The sequence below is a fragment of the Orbicella faveolata genome, unplaced genomic scaffold (genome assembly GCF_042242905.1).
Source record: "Orbicella faveolata isolate gen_17 unplaced genomic scaffold, um_ofav_v1 contig_24, whole genome shotgun sequence".
Classification (NCBI taxonomy): domain Eukaryota; kingdom Metazoa; phylum Cnidaria; class Anthozoa; order Scleractinia; family Merulinidae; genus Orbicella; species Orbicella faveolata.
In genome coordinates this window covers 10,744,104-10,764,076 of record NW_028301552.1, presented here as the reverse complement: position 1 = coordinate 10,764,076, position 19,973 = coordinate 10,744,104, and the positions used below count along the sequence as shown (strand labels likewise).

At 38.6% G+C, this 19,973-nt stretch overlaps 1 protein-coding gene and 2 long non-coding RNA genes across 4 annotated transcripts; 2 read left to right on the top strand and 1 right to left on the bottom strand.

Annotated features, from left to right (window-relative positions):
- Positions 1-192: 192 nt before the first annotated feature.
- LOC110043282 (S1 RNA-binding domain-containing protein 1-like) lies at positions 193-19,910 on the top strand. 2 transcript variants are annotated; one of them, XM_089291525.1, is made up of 17 exons: positions 193-513; positions 4,235-4,346; positions 5,276-5,414; positions 5,953-6,049; positions 10,895-11,033; positions 11,402-11,525; positions 12,134-12,215; positions 13,239-13,396; positions 13,806-13,902; positions 15,542-15,649; positions 15,977-16,068; positions 16,244-16,326; positions 16,802-16,908; positions 17,235-17,651; positions 18,317-18,402; positions 18,805-18,903; positions 19,288-19,910. In XM_089291525.1, exons 1-17 carry the CDS (start codon positions 305-307, stop codon positions 19,608-19,610), a joined length of 2,472 nt encoding a protein of 823 aa, XP_089147651.1. In that variant the 5' UTR covers positions 193-304; the 3' UTR covers positions 19,611-19,910. The 2 variants fall into 2 exon arrangements, with proteins under 2 accessions (XP_089147651.1, XP_089147650.1); XM_089291524.1 differs by lacking the exon at positions 19,288-19,910 and having other exon boundaries at positions 200-513; positions 18,317-18,406.
- Positions 6,582-8,311, bottom strand: LOC149110376 (uncharacterized). The gene is made up of 2 exons (XR_016207847.1): positions 8,145-8,311; positions 6,582-7,699 (listed from the first exon to the last, which is right to left on the bottom strand). It is a non-coding gene; the product is annotated as an uncharacterized LOC149110376 (long non-coding RNA).
- LOC149110375 (uncharacterized) lies at positions 8,481-9,759 on the top strand. The gene is made up of 2 exons (XR_016207846.1): positions 8,481-8,733; positions 9,513-9,759. It is a non-coding gene; the product is annotated as an uncharacterized LOC149110375 (long non-coding RNA).
- Positions 19,911-19,973: the final 63 nt, after the last annotated feature.

Genomic DNA, 19,973 nt, shown 5'->3' with positions numbered 1-19,973 from the left:
GTTCGATATTCGAGGCCAGAAGCCCTGTACTTACCGAGGACGCTTAATAAACATATTTAAGAGCGTCACGATGAAAGCTTTCGTGACCCACTAAGTCATGCATCCTGTATGTCACGTTGACGTTCGATACAGGGACATCGTATGTCATTCTACATGACGTAAAAAGTTAGACCGCTGAAAATGGAGGGTAATTGGAACGAGACCGAGGAACAGACCGAGGGGGACACCGAGAGGACACCGAGGAGGTGACCGAGGATGCCTGAGCTACACGCTGTTCCAAATCAAGGACGAAGAAACGCCAAGAATGGCTAGCGTTAATCTACAGAGTATACCTAGAGCTGCTTCAGTGCTAGCAGAGAACCTGCATCTCGACGTGAATGTTGTTCGTACGGTGATAACTTTACTAGACAAGGACAACACTGTCCCGTTCATTGCTCGCTATCGTAAAGAACAGACAGGGGGACTAGATCCAACAATGTTGCGGCATATTCAAGCTCAGTATGAACAGCTCAAGTGAGTTGAAATTTTAGTGTGGCATAGCTTTTTTTCTTTTCGAGAGTGGTGGCCGTAGAGGAAGTCAAATTTGTTGTCGTTTTTTTTTTTACTGAAAATAATTTGCAAACGTAAGCTTGTGCCCCTTGCAGCTGGGGTCACGTGACCAAATTTTTCCTTGAGGAAAAAAATGTATATATTGTGGGCTATAATTTAAAGATTGCCAGAATCGACAATACCAAAATGGCCAAGTTTGAGGCCCCTGGCATGAACGAGTAAGTTCGTACATCAGTTTGAATTTTCGGAAAATTTAGAGGATTTGTATGGAAAATGTTGCTGGAGAGCAAGGCCTTCCTCTTCAACACCTTTTTTCCATATAAATCTTCTTTTTTTAAAAAAAAAAAAAAAAAATTCAGACTGTCATAAAATCTCGTTCTTCAATGACAGGGGCCTCAAACTTAACCATCTTGATATTTTTGACATGCTTTTTCCATTTCTGGCTTTTGTTAAGTTGTAGCCCATAATTTTATGAAAAGTACGTCATGTGATGGCTTAGCTGCAAAGGGCCTATCCTAACTCTAATCCCAGATGTGTGCACAAGGATCAAAATTTTCGTTTCATTGAATTGTCTTCAAATAGACATGATATGCTGAGAGGTTGACTAACTATTTCTAAGTATCAAAATTCTTTGGGAGGTCAAAAAAAGTGTAATAAAGTATACCTCTAGAAGTTTACATGAAGCTAAACAAGGTGACAATTTCATTATATTATGCTTACTGTGTAGTTCCAGAAAATATCCATACCTCCTCCCCCCCTCCCCACGGAAGTAATTTTCCATATTATAACCCCCTCTCCCCTCTGGAATTTCCAAAGTTGGCCCACATGATGTATACCCCCCCCCCCCACCCCTCTGGAAATTCCAATTTTTTTTTGCACACCCCTAGAAATATTTTTATTTCTAGTAAAAGTAAAGAAATAAGCTAATTGTTTATAGTTGCAGAAGCTGAATTTTGATGCTTACATGTGTTTTCTGATAAATTAGTGTGTACCGAGGGTGGTAAAGTGGGGGGGGGGGGGGGTATAGATCATGTTTCACGGGAAATAAAGCAGCCCTTTCACAATTCACGAAAAATACAACATTGGCAAACGTGCTTCATGAAGCACGCTTCACAGAAAATAAAAGAGAACGTTTTGGAAAATCACGGCTCACAGCGACTATGGAAATCACGATTCATGAGGAAAAAATTAGCCATTTCACAATTCACGGGGAAAAAAAAGGGCCGATCATGAGTCACGAAAATACCCTTTACCACCCTCTGTTCTGTGACCAACATATCAGCAGAAAGGTACGTCTAATGTTGCATGGTGAATTATTGCCTATCACAGATGCATTATTCGTCACTTGTACAACCAATTCCACTTCATTATCCTGACAAAACAGTGGCACTTCAATAATGAATTCATATATACCAAAACACAAGTTCAATTCCAAGGGCACTGAGAAAGAAATGCATAGAAAGAAATGCTTTATACTATACCAGTAAAGCAAAACAATCAAAACAACATTTTGTATCAAAGTTCCCTGCACCAAACTTGCATGTTGTATTTATGTATTTGAGAAAGAATTTTGTTTCTCAGATTACATTTTGTGTGTTTGGCAGCAAAAAATCTCATTTTTGACATCTCTCTTGGCCTGCAAAGAATGACAACTGTGATTACCTGAAAAGAATGCTTTTTGCTTTTTTGCATTCTTTTTCTTACAGTGTAATTCAATCTATATTGCGACATAACGTCCTATCGTCTTGTCGTCTGGTGGGGAAAATTTGACATGTCACTTTCAAACTTGCATATTGATTTTTCTTTTATCTATGAAAATGCTGACTAAACACTACTCTGGAGACCTGGCAGAGCTAGAAAATCTTTACAGAACTAGATGTTTTTATGTGATGCAAAGTTTGCCAAGAATGACACTGCAAAGCAGCATGCCTGTGTTTGACAACATCAGTGCACACGCTGGGAGGGTTTGGAAACAAAGTTAATTGTTAATGGATTCATGCCATACACACTCCAATCCAGGACTTCCCTTGAATAACTTGGGATGCCTTTTTTGTAAATGTAATGCAAATTATGTAATTATTACGCGATTTACCATGGGTGTCAAAGACTTTTTTCCCTTGTCTTTTTCGTGGAAGTATTAATTAGTTACATCACACACAGCTTGTAATTTTTTGTTAGAAATAATCTTTCTCTCCTGAACTATAACTGTTAGTTCTCAATGAATTATTCTTAACGGGATCGGAGAACTGTTAATTCTGTCGATTCCATATTACTATTATTCTGTAATGCAATTATTCAGGTCAAAAAGCTGACCCCCCCCCCCCCCCCGCCCCGACCCATGTGGAATTTCCAATCCCTTCCATGGGAGTATGGATATTTTCAGGAACCACACATTATCTACTTTCTGTAATTTTTATTCTTTAAGTTCTCACCCAGATAATGTTCCTTTATGGCTCACTCCTTTTTGCCCTGTTTCTAGTGCCAAATACATGTAGCAGAATCTCCTACTTTCCATTGTTTTGTAAAGCGTTCACCTATTGTAGCTATCATATTTCCAGTGGTTGTATGTGTATTTCAAATCAGTGTAACAATGTTAATTCGTATTTGGCAATTTCATCTGAGGAGTTGCTGCACACAAGTTGTGTAGTATGAAACTAAATAGTAATAAAATGCCAAGTCAAATCTACAGTTGATCAGGTGGTCATCTGTTATAATCACGCCCTAGTTTACTATTGAGCACAGATCTGCAAATCAACTCGTTTTTATTTAGTAACAAATGTGTTATTGGCAAAAATCCTACTAGTTTTCTTGACTTTTGCCGTCTTTGGCAAACCAGTTTCCTGTCCTTTCCTCTCACACCCTCTATTCTCTTGGGTTTGAATCCCCTGTCCCTCACCACATGTTGCCAGATACTTTAATTTTAGTAAGCCAAATGGGAGTTTCAATAATTAGACCTGCATATGTGCATGCATTTTTATCCCTAATTTATTCTCTTCTTTGTTTTCTTTCTAAATAACAAAAGAGGAGAGTAAATAAGGGATAAAAATGCTTGCCCAATGTACTAATTCTTGAAACTCTGATTTGGACAAAGAAAATAATCACCCTGGGCTACTACTGGACACACTGTTCTGATATGACATTTTTTAAAGCTACATGTAGCTTCATGAACAATCTGAGTAGTCCTTACTTTTCAAAGTAATGTTGGGGGTGGGGTGGGGGAGGGGGGGTTGGGGGTAGTGAGACCAAAAGAAGGCAAGGAAAAAGGAAGAAAATTCTTGGCTTCCATTTCGTTCGTCTCTTTGTCGCTGTTGGTCGTAATGTCCAGTGATATAAGAGTCTTCTGTGTGCTACATGTACCTAGTTAATGTGAGATCAAGATTTTGGACATGTGATGTGAACCAATGTATGGTTAATTAAAAATGTCTCAGGCCCTCCTACAGTTCTCTTCGCATCTCTTTACCCCTCTTTCTGGAAGGCATGATATTTAGGCTTATCATGGAAGAGTCACTAGAGAGACAAGGATGAAGTTGTAACAGCATGAAAGTACATGTAATCCTGGTATCATGTGAACATCTGTTAATAATGAACATGAATCATCTCTGGAAATCACAAAAGGGACTGAACTGTTTCAAGGTACCACTTGACATGAAGAAGTTAATAACTTCAAATACCATCTGATTTGTAGATCTATCAAGGAACGTGCTGAATCAGTCAGTAAGAAGATAGGTGAGAAGCTCACACCAGAAATTAAAAAGTGTCTTGACAATGCACTCACCATGGAAGAGGTGGAAGAAGTGGTAAGCTTACAAAGCACTTAAAAGTTTTAATGTCAGTTTATTCAGCTCTTTTTTAACCAGAGATCCAAATACAGGCTTTTAAAGAAGAAGTGAAATTAAATGATAATTTTTGTAATCGTAATTCCAGAAAAGATCTATTCATGTACAGTGTAAAATCACTTGAAAAGAATTTTTTATATCAAATGTGTCTCATCTTACACTAATCAAACAAGAAAGGTCAAAAGTATATTGTCTTTGTTTCTGCTTTTCACGTGTTTGTTAATGCTAATTACCACCTTCTAGTATTTAAATCTTGCACTTTGTTTGTCTCTTTGAGTCTGAAGATGGTAAAATAGAATAATACTGAAATATAACATTGCTAATCTTCCTTGCATCTATTGTCTATTATATATTTAACTTAGTAGAATTCTACTAGTATACTAATGAAAATGCTGTAATCTGATTGGCTGAGCCATTGAACACTATCAGCCATTAGTGTGCAGTGACTAGAGGTCGTCATTTATTTTGTTTTTCCAAAGTTTTGAAGGAAAATTTTGATGCAAATGGTTTAATTAAATTCCTGAGAAGCCTAACAGAAGGACATTTACGGTTTCTTGATGTTTAAAAAAGTTGAAATTATTGAAAAAACTGATGTGCGCGTGCACACAACTTCAATTTTACAGGACAATTCAATCCAACCAATCTTTTTCAGGCACAACTCAGTCGGCCTCATCAACTATCACCTCATAGAAATCGAGAGCTCATAGTCTAATTGTTAATTAGTCAAATGCAATACTTGAATTAACCTTTATCCTTTATCCTTTATGTCTTTATGTCTTGAAATTATCAGCAGGTAATGGGTTTTGGGTCAAACTTATCAAAATTACCAGGGCAATATTACATGTGCGATGACATTGTCTGATATATAACTTTATGGGCTTGATGACTAGTATGCACCATTCAAGAAAGGCAGCAAAGGCTCCCATGCCGAGAGAGCACGGCAGCTTGGACTTGGTGAACCTGCTGAGCTATTGTTAAAGAATCCAGGGATGGTTCAGCTTGAAAAGCTGGTTAAACCAGACACAGAAGGTAATGACAGTAAGCAATCTTATGAAAAAAACATGTGGGAGGCTTCAATTGTCAGGGGCATTACTGACGAGTGTCTTACAACTGAATGTCAAACCTTTTCAAATGAACTTTACTCAGGAGGTCGTCACAACACTTTAAGAATAATGAACACAAGTCCTGTTTTTTGTTGTTATTTTATCATCCTCCGTGTCACAGTTTTAATGCCATGTCTAATATCAGAATTTTACCCTTACCTGGCCTCGTGTGTACCTGGTCGCTCAGACCATGTTGTATCTTACCATATATTAAAACTCATCGAGGTAGATAACAATTTTTTCATGAAATTTAGTAACTTGATCACGAGGAATTAACCAGTGAATTTCTTGTATTAAAGCTTTTATTTTGAGGGACTTCCTGAAAATCATATTTCAAGCAATGAGCTTGGTTTCCTCTTTAAGAATTGTCATTATAATAGTTAATATTGACTGTTACTTGATATGGCTTCATCAATTTGTTGTTCAATTTTTGAAAAGAACTACATGTATATGTATGCTTGCAGGAATTAAAGATGTGAAACAAGTCTCACTTGGTATACAGCACATTCTGGCTGACATTATCGCCAAAGATAGTTCCACTCTAAGCTCAATTAAAGCAATGTGAGTAGAAAATGCGGGTCATGTGACTGTATTAAAAGCATCCGATGTAGAGTGTCCATCAATACCCCTGCGAAATAAATTCCCAGTAGTCTGGGAATTCCTAGGAATTCCTAGGAATTCCTAGGAATTCCAAGTTATTCCAAGACATGCAAATTATGCTTTATCCAAGACCTTGGAATTTCTGGGAACATTTGGGAATAGTGGAAGTATGACTGGGAATTATTGGGAATTCCTAGGAATTCCAAGTTATTCCAAGCCATACAAATTATGCTTAATCCAAGACCTTGGAATTTCTGGGAATATTTGGGAATAGTGAAAAGTATGACTGGGAATTATTGGGAATTCCTAGGAACTCCTATTATTTCCCAGACTGTTTTAAAAAATGTGTTTGGAATATCTACGAATTTTTGGGAATAGCTAAAACACATGAAATATTGTTGGAAATTTCTATAAATTTCTCAAAATGTCAAAATTAAAGATGAACTCAGTGCATGAATCAGTTTCTGTCAATTAGTAAAAATCAACACAATCATTTCTCTGGAGTTCCATACCTTTTTATTGTTCTCAAGCTCCAAGATAATTATTTCCAAACAAATGTACATTAATTCCAGTGTAAGTCTGACAACTCAACATAAAACTATAGCACTGATAACATTGCTTTTTAGATCCAACGTGATTTGTTAGTGTATATGTGCCCGTATGGACCCTTAAATCAAACACCCAGAGTTTAACTGATAGAAAAATGGATGCTCTTAGATTTGATAAATAGATTAAGCAAAAAATTCTGTCAGCATAAATGAATATACATTATTTACAATTTCAATAAAACCAAAAGTATATATGCATGTATATATTTAATATAATTGTAGATTCACACACATACCCATCACAGCCCACTGTTGAACAATTTTTGACTTGATCCTTTATGACTTTAGGAAAAAGAAGACATCTCTCACAGATGTCATAAATGAAAAGCTCACAGTTTCCACACACTTGCTGTACATTTGTAAAACTGTACTGTGACATTCTCTGGACAAATTACCAGTAGTTTCATTAAAACAAGGATATCTTTAGCAGCCTCTCATTGTCATACAATGTCTTGAAATTAAGGCCATACAGGCACATTCTTTGGCAGAAAAATTAATGTTTTTTCTTGGGAACCATTAGTTTCACTTTCATCAGGGGAGTCCAGTGAATGGCCATTAGTGTCAGAGTTCTCAATTTCTTCAGAGGAGTCGCAACTGAAACTTCAACATCATTACCTGAATCACTGTCTGTGGACGAATCTGAGTTGTTGTGTATTACATCAATTGGTGTTTCTGTAGTCTTTTCAGGTATAGGCAACTCGGTTTCATCAAATGCTTCTGTGAAGCTTCAATTCTTGCATAAAGGTTCACTCCATAATCCATCAAAGTCATCCACAACATTTTTGCCAACAGCCATCTCACTCAGGTGAGCCGAAAACTCTGAGGTCTTCTGTTCATGTGCTGGAAATGATCTCCAAGAAAAAGGGATGCAAGAGAGGGAGATGACGTCAACTGGTCTGTGAAGACTGCTTTAAGCAATTTATGTGGTCGAATCTTGTAGATTTTGGTATGGGTATAGTGGGATCATCAATATGTTTCTTGCATTTCCTTGTCCTCGTGGTCACTTTAATTCATGACACAACAAAATCAAAAGAATCAAAAAGATTATGAGTCAGTGGGAAACAAATAAATAACTGACATAAATAAATGACAATGCAAATAAAAAAACCTACATCTTGATGTATTGAAAAGACTATAGATCTCATATCATGTTAATCCTTATAAATAATTCAAAGGAAAAATGACAAGCGTTGCAAATTTATACTTGCTGCATTGTGCTGACTGGGTGTTGAAACACGTGGGCTCTCAAAATAGATTTGGTGGACTAATACAACAAGCTTAAGCTTATTTCGCAGAATTTATCTCGGTTCCTCAGGTCGATCTGAAACCTTTTAGGTGAATTTCGGCCTTTGGGGTTTTTAAAGAGCACACAATGCATTGCTTAGTTTGATTTATTTACAATTATAGCTCATCACAACAGAAAATCCCTATAAAATTGGATTCCTTACCTTTGCAGTGAACTTGATTTAAGTGCCTCACGATCCTTTGTTATCTTGACAACCATCGAGAACAGATCAACCAGTTAAAGTACGTTCCATTTTCCTCCTTGATTTCTTCGTAAAAAGTTTGTGTAGTTATTTCCTTTTGAAGCAAGACCCATCTTTCAAAAGACCACCAAAACAGCGTGGAAAGGGAAACAGACTTGCCATCGAAAGCGACTGGTCCGGCAACCTCGTTGCCAGTCTCTCTCTCCTTCTTCTCTAGTTTCCATTCTCTCCTCAACTGATCAACTGAACCAATCACAGCACGCGAATTTTCACGTGACTATCCTGGTGACTGAACGTGACAAAGATTGGCGCCCATCTTTGAATTCAGCGTTAACGGTTGATCGCTCGTGCGTTTTAGTAGATTTCACTTCCAAAATTATATCAAAATGGTTTTTGCTGCGGTCCTGTGATCAGAAGAAAACAGCGTGAGTGTCATTAACGAGAAACAAGTTATTCTTGGCGAAGATTTGGAGTTAAAAGAAAGTCTTCCTGTGGATGTTTCAACGGAGAAAAATTCAAAGGGCAGATTAGCCGTATACAGAATTATTTGGTGAGTAATCGAATTCAAGTAACCTTATATTATACAACGTAAATTCTTGTATTTAGACAAAAGCTTTTGAATGAACTTTATCATCACGAATCATACACGAGTGGGTCACTCAGTCATGGCATGAAATGAATTCTGGCTAATGCAAAGTTGAAACAATTTAGGTTGCCCAGAGTGCGTGCCTGAACAATTTGATTTGCGAGGAACAAGTCATTTCTCTCGCCTCACTTGTTCAAACGAAATAAATATAGCAGTTCTCTCTGATCCCAGTCATAGTTCTTGACAAAAACTCCAACGAGGCAGCCACAGTGTGCATGAGTTTGATGTCTCCTGTGTGTTTCAGCCTGACTGTATGGCAATCCGTGTTGATCTTCAATTTTTGTCCATCTGTATATTCTTTTGTGTTTACTCTATTATTTACAGTGTAAATGTTCCTTTAATGTTTTAAGTGTCTTTTTTAATATTTCTAATGTCTAAATTTGGCTAAAAACCGTGATATATATACAGTGTATCCTCCAATTCGAGAGTTGTTGATACACTTATAGAAGAAGGAAAACCTTGATTTAATCTACTGTAGGCACAAGCTTTATGTAACATATTTATCAATAGTATACAAGCACCTTCACAATTATCAAGTCTTCTCTTTTAACATTTCAACCAGCTTACAGTCAGGTCTTAATTAGCTGCATGTATTAAACTGTGAGCACATAAATATTTGGATCTCAGTCTTACAGTACCTCATATATATCGCAATGTAATGTATTTTTTAAATTTTGTTTTAGGTGTCATACAACAAAGATGAACATGAAGAGGCTAGCTGTTGACACCCTAATTAGAGGGCAACAAAAGAAGCTGTGGAATCAACAGAAATAACTGAACAGCAGCTAAGTTTGCCCAAACTCAGCCTTTTTTTTAATTTTCAGTTTTACTTTTTACTCTTGATGTAATGGAAAAGAAACAGGATAATATTATTATTCTTATGTTTAAATTCATGAAAGCCAATGTAATAAACCATTGATTTAAAACCTGTTTGATGTGATATCAGTGACTTTATTTGCTATTTTAATGCTGGATATTAATCATCAAAATTTTGTCTGCCCTACAAATGATACAAAATTCCCACTTTTTCTCAGATTTTCCAAAAAATTCCAACCTATTCTCAAAAAATCCTACAAATTCCAAGTTATTCTCAGAAATTCCTAGGAATTTTTTAGAATTTTAAGGAATTTCCAAGGTGAGTATATTTCAGTTGGAATTCCTAGGAATTCCAAGTCAGCTCCATGTAAACTTGGAATTCCTAGGAATTCCTAGGAATTCCGAGTCCGAATTACCGTGAAAATTCACACCTTCGATTCCTAGGAATTCCTAGGAATTCTTAGGAATTCCTAGGAATTTTTTCCTAGGAATTCTTAGGAAATTCCTAGGAATTCCTAGGAATTCTTAAAGTTATCTCACAAGGGCACCCTTGATCTACACTCCATTGACATCTTGATCAGTACTTGATCGACATTCTATGGACACCTCAGCTGACACTCGATTGACACTCGATCAACATCTTAGTAAACAGTTGACTAATAATCGATCGATACATATGAGTCAGTCGATAGTTGGAGTGTCAACCGACTGTTGATCAAGTGTCAATTGAGTGTTGAGTGAGTATCGATTGGGGTGTCGATGGAGTACTGATCAAGATGTTGATGGAGGGTATTGATCGAGGGTATTGATCGACACTTGAACGAGGATGCTTTTAGTACATATTATCCAAAAATGCTGTGTTTTTCATTGTTATATGACTCACACTGTATAGTAGGGTATGTAGATAAGCTGTCAGACTCCTGTTTTTTTGTGCCACCATAGTACACTGTAGTATCAAACTGTATTAAACATCATGGCAAAGTGTCATAGTAAAGGTGAACCCCACTATCTCTTTAGGGGAACAAAAAAAAAAAATAGTTTGAGATTTTGGCAGTTCAAGTAAGTTGATAGTAAGTAACTGAAAAAGTAACTAAGGGAAAATTTAATGCTTTCAGTTCAACGTAGCCGGGAACTCAAAAGAAATTCTCCAAATTCTCTCTAATCATTTCTCACAAGGCACAAAAATGCATGAGCTCAACAACTTTACGTGTATTAAGCTTAATCATTATGGTTTGTTAATTGTCAATAGGTTGGAGGGAAATACAATTCGTATTGAATCATCTTTGTCTCGTTCAGCCACAAAGGAAAAGAAAAATGGAGCAGGAGACAAGAAATATGAACAGTATCATGGCTTCAACTTGTCAGTTGCTGCACTTAAAGCTCATCAAGTAATGATTTTGTGAGAAAAATGGTAGCTTAGAACACTAAAGCCACTTTGGTTTCCAATTTGCATAATTTTGTCAATTTGGCAGCCCACAAGTTTGAAGTGACAGTTAGAGGCCATTGGAAGCTTGGGACAGAAAATGGAATAAATTGTTTTTGCTATTGTCTGTTTTTTTTTTTGCCAGGGGTTGATAAAACAGTAGTCCAGCCACCCCCAGAATTTTGTCAGGTTTCCTTGACAATTTGCCACTGATCCTGGCCAGGGATCCAACTCGGACGAGAAATCCCAAGTCCAGCACACTAGGCCTAGCCACACCTTCTCATGCAATTTCTTGATGAAACCTATAATTTTATATTTTTCCTACTCTTTCAGGTGCTTGCTTTAAACAGAGGTGAACAAAACAAGGTTCTCACTGTTAAACTTATCATTCCCAAACATGTGGAAAACCAGTTCCTTTCTCATCTTCGTAAAACATGGGTGCCCCATGATGCTCCAGGTAGGTAAAGTCTGTGTACAAGCCTAGTTGTTCATCAGGTCAGCACTTGTTTCCAGTTTCCGCTGTAAGAGGCAACTTAGGAATATTTCCACTCCCCCCGGGATGGGATGCCAGTCCATTGCAGGGTTAGCCTCAGCTTTAAATTAAATTTGCCAATGCACCTATTTCATTCATACCTTACCTGGGTAGAGAGAGGCACCGTGGTGGGAGTAGCATCTCTTGCCAAAGAACACAACACCATGACCCCTACCAAGGCTCAAACCCAGGGATTTCATTAAAGACCAGGCACTGGACCCCCTAGCTTGGCAAGGGACTTTAGACCTTATATTTGTCCTGCCTGGTTGTCATACTCTGATTTCCACCTGCTAAACACTGATTGAAACCCCTGCACGCCCTAACTGCTCAATCTAGAGTGCAGTGCACAAACATTACATGTAGGCTGCTATGTGGCCTCCCAGTTTTTCCAGGTAGTGTATTACGCTGTGTACTGTAATTTCCTTTGACTAATCTATTGGTTAGGAGCAGTCTAAATGGAAAGGTCCTTTAGCTGGACTTGGCTTCATAAGAAATCTTTTCAGTTTTACAGCAGATCATTTATATTTTTAAAGGAAAGATGCAAACGTTATTCAAGACTTCAGTGGATGATGCATACAACAGACTTATTAAACCAAAGATTACCAGGCAGTCCAGGTAATTAAGTTAGTATATTATAAAACGATTCGAAATTACGAGCACAATAATATTTATTACTCCCTGAATTGTACGACGGAAGGTCCAGTTACTAATCAATCGTATCAATGACAAATTTCGAAAGTAAAAAGTCTTTTGGAACTTTTTTTTGAGCGAAAAAGTTAGTAGGGCTTTCCATAAGTTCCTAACACTATAGGAAACATTATGAAGGAAGCCATTTAAACACGCGTAATTGACGTGCGAGTGGCGTAGGTATCTAATTATAAGAAGTTGTAATTGGATACCTGTAATTGGACACCCACGTGATCGCGCGCCGATTACGTGACAAATAGGTGCGCAGAGAACCAACCATGATCGAGAATTTTGTTATAGATATAATACATAATGGTAATAGGACTGAGTGGAGTTCAATTCGGTCTGTAATCATACAAGTGATTAACATAATCACGAGTAAAGATCACAATTAAAAATATGGAGAATAGCTTGCAAAATGGCTGTTAAAGTTCTTTCAAAACAGTCAACGGAGACTGAACCTCCACAATTTTACAAAGGCAGCTTTTGAATTGGTTACTATGAATAGTGATTATCAATGTTGTGATTGGTGGATTTAGTGGAGAGGACTTAACATGATTGGCTCATGTTACTGTCCGATTACAGGTGTCCGATTACAACTTTGCAGATTAATTATTGAGCAAAATACAGCAGTTTATGCACCAATCACATTTGAGGAAATCCAATTGTTATGATTTTCATAAGTATTACTGTATTGTACATGCGCAGCCCACGTGGAGAATTTGTTGATTGATCGTACCGAACAGTAGACTGCGAATAGTCCCTCTTTCGCTTAGTCCGTCGAGCGAGACGCGCAAGACTGCGAGAAAAATGGCCGCTATTCGTAGTCTAACCGCACAGCAACTTCATTTTGTTGACGTTTTTTTCTCTGAACGTCTGCGAGAAAAAATGGCCGCCACTCCAAGTCTAACCGCACAGCAACTTCATTTTGTTGACGTTTTTTCTCTCAAGGAGTTCATTAACCAAACAGGCTGAAAAAGAGAGTGTTGACCTATTCATGATGAACCTATACCGCCTCCTTCTTACCCCTCCCATAAGGGGAAAGAGTGTCGTTGGTCTAGACCCAGGCTTCTCTCATGGCTGCAAGTTAGCGGTCCTAGGTTCCACAGGTGCGTAAACACTAAAGAAAAACATGTTGCAATTTCGCTTCTCAAATTCATGAATAATTCATCAAAGTTTCAACAAAGGATCATGACCGTGACGGTGTTTGGATAATTAATATATATTTCTACGATTTTATTGCTCCGTTTATTCCTTCATTTTAGTTTCGATTGAGAAGATATAACAAACGCTCGAGACAGTGTTTCACCACAATTCCAAACACCTCAAAGTTCGTCAAAAATTACTCCGCTACTTGTCGTATTTTCAACTCTCTTCTCGGTGTCTGGAAATGTGGTCAAACACGGTCTTTCGTGTTTGATATATTACATGAAATCTAAATGACACTCTAGTTCGTGGCGTTTACTAAGATAAATGAGATGGTTTACAAGTGAAGTATTCCTTTGCTCTTCACTACAGGCGAGGTTCTAGAGACAAGGGTGATATATCCATTTGGAAAAAAAGCAAATTCTGTACAAGCCAAAAACGCAGTAGTAGAACTTGTTTTAAAGCACAGGTAATCTGTATTTCTTCCTCAAACCATATCTTTAATTTAATTCAATAGCAGGGCAACTTTCAAATATGTACAGGTGCATATGTCATTTTTGGCCCAGAGCCGCCTGTCCGACTTATCTGTTGGGGCCTGGCACCATGGCTCAGGACACACGTGGTTTGATTGTCTAGATTCTTGGACTTACTAAAGATTTTCACTAAAACTATGCTGGTTACTCTCTAGAAAATATTCAGTAGTCGATATTTGCCCAAATCCATTCGATTACAGCACCTACAGACCTTCAGAAAGTTTTAAACTACAGCCAAGAACTACTTGTGTTGAAGAGATGTGCAAAGATGTGAAATCACAACCGTAATACACTACCCCCATTGCCCCTTTCAATACTGGAAAATGGTCAAATGCTGCCTTTTGTTAGATGAAAATGTTTTGTCAACATTGCGCAAGGGTGGGGAGGGGCAAAATAGGGTATAGAGTGACGTTTTCAAACCTTGTAGCAAGGTTGTGGCTTACGGGGGAGAATTTTCAGTGAAGTCTTAATGAAGATCTTAGTCCAGGAGTCTAGCCAATCAAGTCATGCATCAGGGTTCGTACGGGTCCTGGAAAACCTGGAAAGTCCTGGAATTTTATTGTGGCATTTTCCAGGACTGGAAAGTCCTGGAAATCTGTTAAAGTCAAGTGAAAAAACATTAAATGTATGGCAGACAGTAAGGAGAATTAACATTGAGATAATGGGAGTGAAAGGGTTAATGTGAATTTTAGAGTCCTGGAAAAATCAATCTGAGTCCTGGAAAAGTCCTGGGAAAGTCCTGGAAATTTGTTTCTGAAAAAGGGTACGAACCCTGAATTGCATATTCAGAGCCATCTTTCCCTCGCGCCAAGGTCCCCGCGGACTAAGAGATGGCTGATGGCTCTGGAGATGAGAATGATACATATATTTACGCTGCTTTTATCCACACCTTGATCGTAAACTCGTTTAGGATAAGAGAAAATGAAATTCAGCCAGAGTAAAACGCAGCACTTTGATTTCATATCGGCTCATAATTCTGTACATTATAAATTGAAGTGGAATTTTTTGAAGTTTATAACGCTTTAAAGGAAAATTACAGAATATATAACGAGGTAATTCAAGCAATTGTGCCTTCAAGCCATATCTAGTTGTAGACTCAGTACTGGTATCTCTTACAAGTATGTTGTGTCGTTAAACTAACATTTTTCCCTTACCCAATTTGATCGTGCATAGAGCAGTTTTCACTTGAGTGTCGAAAAGTAACTGGTTTTGCTTCAACTACGCTACACGATTGGCTTAAAAGAACCGCGCTACTTTTTCATCCGATTAGAAGTGAAACCAAAATCAATCATGACTCACCCGCACTCGTTTTCCCGCGCTTTGCGTCGGCGCCATGAACCTACTTCGAGTTTTGATTGGTTCTCTATATTGTAAGTGTCCTTTGTGATTGTCTAGAGTGATAACTTTGGTTTTGGTTTCTACGACTCTCATTCGAAAACCGCTCTATTTTCCAGTTTAATTCAATATGTTTTCGTTGAATATTCCTGTACACGCCTTCGGAAACAATTTGGTCCTTAAAAATTTGTCAAAATGTGATAGGTTAGCTCACAGTTTTGCTGTTGTTATCGTTTACAGATGTGACTATGTCGCTATTGGGAATGGCGTTGGATGCCGAGATGCTGAAACATTCATTAGCCAGCTCATCAAAGAACGCGTATTTGCGCCTCTGGAAATCGCTTACTGGTAAAAACAAACAGAAGTTTAACTGATTTATGAGTAGTGTTGTCAGAGGATTCCCTCAGAAATGATTCATTAACACGCTTAAAGCATGATAACTTGTACTCCGCAAAAAAGAGACGATGACAACAGATCAGCTACAGGTTCTGTCGGGATTTTTCAAAAAGTCTTAAACAGACCATTTAGTCGGTGCTTTGCCTTAGAAATATTCTTTCTCATGACAACACCTCCTCTGTGCTTTTTGTCGAAATAATGGCATGCCTTCTTGAGCTTTTGTAACAACATAATAATAAAAATAGACTTTTAATAGGAGATAATATTTTTTCAATTCAGTATCGTCAGCGAAGATGGAGCCTCTATTTACAGTGCGTCTCCAGAAGCAGCAGCTGAGCTGCCAAGCCTTGACACAAGTCTTAAGGGAGCTGGTAACTAACAGCAAAATGTTCATTAACCGCCAACCTCGTACCCAGGGCTTTATCTAGCCACCGTGTTGGATTTGATTGCCAGAGTGACCATGGAGACGAGGTTGCGGTTTTGCTGTAGCCGTTTTATTCATAACGCATTGCCTGTCGTTTTAATTGTGGCTATGTTACTTTTTAGTATCGATAGGGCGGAGGTTGCAGGATCCTCTGACAGAATTGGTGAAAATTGAGCCCAAACATTTGGGTATTGGAATGTACCAGGTAAGTGGGACGCCGACAATTACCCAGCTCAGGGGGCTTAGTTTTGGAGTTCAACGGCTGTTTTCTGACCTCGTTTTGAAATTGTTAAAGATGACTCGAAAAATGACCGATTATGTCTGTTAGGCTACATCAACCTCGTTCCCAGGGTCTTTTTCCAAGCCTGGGAAAAGGCCTTGGGAACGAGGTTGAAGCTACATGCCACTGACGGAATTGATTAGCATGCTAACATTATCTGACACTTTCATCAAAAAACGATCAATTCTATTTTTCCTATTTATCTTTTTATTTTTCATCCGGGCGATGCATGTAAGTGTGTCACATCACTAAGAATTCAATTTTTTCATTCATATCTGTTTTATTCTGTCTGGTATTTATTAGGGAGTGATCAGGCCCCAGGCTTGAAAATAGCTCTTCTTGTGTAGTTATGAGGATTGCCGGCTTGTTTGGTTTTAATATGTTTCTCGCTCTGTCACAGCATGATATTCCCGAGTCCCTGCTCCGAGGAGCTTTGGATGGTGTGGTGGAGGACTGTGTCAGTTTTGTAGGAGTTGATTTAAATGTCGCCGGAGTCAGTATGTTAAGGTAATCTGTACATTACGGTGTCTGAATTGTCAATTACTCCTTTCTAAGCTTTCCAGTGGTTTGCTTGATATCAGAACAAGTAATCCCATGCCTCTAAGTTACATTTGGTGGAATGATAACCTGGTTATTTGAATTCTTCACCGCGGCTTGTGACAGTAGATAAGAGAAAATGCCAGTACCTAAGTAAAAGGGTTCCCCCGGTTCAAGCCAAGGTACTTGATAAAATATCATTAAATCAAATCAAGAAAACGCCAAATTTCCACTCGAATCAGTGAAAGAAAGGGAATTTTGTTGTAGCTCGCCGTGCTATCTTGTATTCCTTTCAGGCGCATAGCTGGTTTAAATGATAAGAAAGCGAAAGCGATTCTAGCGTGGCGAGAAGAAAATGGCACCTTCACCAACCGTGAGCAGCTGAAAGCAATCAAGGGGATTGGGCTCAAAACCTACGAACAGTGTGTCGGGTTCGTCCGAATAATGAACAATTTACGTCACCATAGCAACGGTGATGAGCCATCCGTCAGCGGGCAGCAAAGGACAGCGGTTAACAGCATCAGTGAAACGATTGTTGTGTTAGATTCCGACGAGGAAGGACAGACAACGGTGCGTGGGAAGAAAAGAAAGGGCGGCAGCACCGAGGACGAAGTAAAGAAGAAAAAGAAGAAATCAGCGAGCGAGCAAGAGTTTTGTCCAGAGCCACTGGACATGACTTGGATTCACCCGGAGTCCTATTCAGTCGCTAAAAGGTAAATTATCCACACTCAATTTCGCCTGTCAAAACTCTGACGATTGTTTGCGCTATTATTTTAATTAATCAAATGGCGTCTGAGTAATTGTTCTGTGCGATAGACAAACACAAAGGAAAGGACCCCATGGACTCCATTATGTCACCACAATGTCCATGTTCATTTGGTACTCCCAGAATTTCTCTTCTTTAGGAAATGCGTTCTTTTCTTATGTCAAGACTACCTTTATTGGAGACACCAATTTGAACGCCAGGGAAACGCTCTATATCGCAGAGCAGGAAAAGAATTTTGAAATCCAGTTGCCCAGTGGGCCAGTACATTTCAGTTTTCAGTTGCCCCCATTGAACTATCACTTGCCCAATAAGTGTGTAATGTTCATTCCTTATCAACAAACAAGACTGCTGAGGCTAATTTCGCTTGCCCACCGTACCACCAACCTTCCATTTTCACTTTCCCAAGAGTAAAAGTTACTTGCCCTGGGCAATCGGACCTGGGTTTTTGTCCCACCCTGTGTCAAGCCGAAAGATACGAAATTCTTTCTAGGTTATTCTTGTTGCGCGCGCGCGCTCTTGAAAAAAATTAGCAATATTCACTGACTTGGTTACGCAGCGCAGGGATAACCTAATACGAGATTTCAGTATCTAAATAATTTTTCCATTTTTTAGGGTCATTGAGATGCTGGGTATGCTACCAGAGCAGATTGGTCAGCCAGTGATGAAAACTGCCATCGACAAGTTTTTACAGGCTCGCAGTGAGTAGGTCTTCCTCTTGTCTGCCTTCCTTCCTTCTTGTGTTAAAATCCCAACAATGCTTTGTTACCGAGACGAGTGTTTTTTTCCATAACACTCATTTCAAATGCGTGAATCTTTGTGATGGCCGATGAGACGCTCTAGCCAGAAGCACTGCGTACCTCTCAGAAGGCTTAAGGCTGAGAAAAACTTTAGAAGTTGAAGAAACAACAGACACAATTAACCCAGTAGAGGTGCGTGGAGCAGGGAGCGAATGAAATGACAAGTTCTGAAGAAGTGCTTGGCTCTCCTTCACTAAACTTAAGACAGTCTCTTGGTAGTTAGACGATCTTTCTTTCTTTTCTTCACTTTGTGACGTGATTGTGTGCTTTGCATTGCTGACTTTGACCTGCACTGTTCCATAGAGATTGAAGAATTAGCGGGAAAGTTTGGTGTAGGCACACCCACATTACAACATATTATTGATGGTCTCAAACAACCAACGGATCATGACATACGAGTCAGTAAGTATACAGCATAACAAAATCTGTGTTCACATATGTCGTTTAGCAAACATTAAATCGTAAAGACTGAAATACGTTGCATGCGATTCATGTGGTATGGCATGCACAAAGCCTACGGGCTGACTTTGACAAGAAGGAGATGACCGATCGACCTATTGTTTCCTCAATGCATGCAGGCTCTTCACCAACCGTGTACCGAAGTACTGACGAATCTTTTGCGGCACAAACACGTTTAATGTTTGACTTTATGTACCTGATTTGCGTTTAAGGGCATCCACCTCATATTTTTGTGTGCGATTGTTTTACTTTGTCACTTTTTTCATATTGCACGCCTCTGCAACCCAAAAAAGTGTCTAACATTTCTTTTCTTTTGAATATATCTAGATTTTCAGAAGCCCATGTTCAAACAGGATGTGACCTCACTAGAAGACCTTCATTCGGGAACCCGGCTAAGCGGCCGCGTCACGAATATGACGTCATTCGGGGCCTTTGTGGACTGCGGTGTCGGCCGTGATGGCCTGGTACACAATAGTAGCATGGGAAGATTCAAAGGCAAGGTCGGCCTGGGAGATCTTGTCGAAGTCACTGTTAAAAGTGTGAATATCCAGAAACAACACATCGGTCTGATTTTAACGGACATATCATCAAGGTTTGATCCACAGTTGTTAGTCTCCATCGGAAATTTATCTCAATCGTGCGCGCGATAAAAAGAAATGTATTTTGTTGACGAACCTAGTAAGCAAGGAAAGACTTGATCGCGTTAAGGTGATTTGTCAATAATGTAAAAAACGTGTCAATAGTTGATATAAATCATATTTATTAGAGCAAATCGAAATTCGAAACTAAGTATTCGTTAATATTGCTATTGCATCTGTTGTTGGAAATAACAATTCGAATTTTTGATATCCTGAAGAAAACTCGTCAGTAGGTTTCTGCGTAAATGTTGTGTTACTGCTATAAGCAAGAGAAATACAGGGTGTCATTAAATACGACATACGGTCCCCTCACTTGTTGCTCTTTTAACCATTATCGTCAAATCCTGTAAGTTATGTTCGTTTGGAACATCAGTC

Coding starts and splice junctions, on each gene's coding strand:
- LOC110043282 (XM_089291525.1), top strand. CDS start 305: ATGGCTAGCGTTAATCTACAGAGTATACCTAGAGCTGCTTCAGTGCTA. Junction 5,415..5,952: donor GGTTAAACCAGACACAGAAG/GTAATGACAGTA, acceptor GTATGCTTGCAG/GAATTAAAGATGTGAAACAA. Junction 18,904..19,287: donor GGATCATGACATACGAGTCA/GTAAGTATACAG, acceptor GAATATATCTAG/ATTTTCAGAAGCCCATGTTC.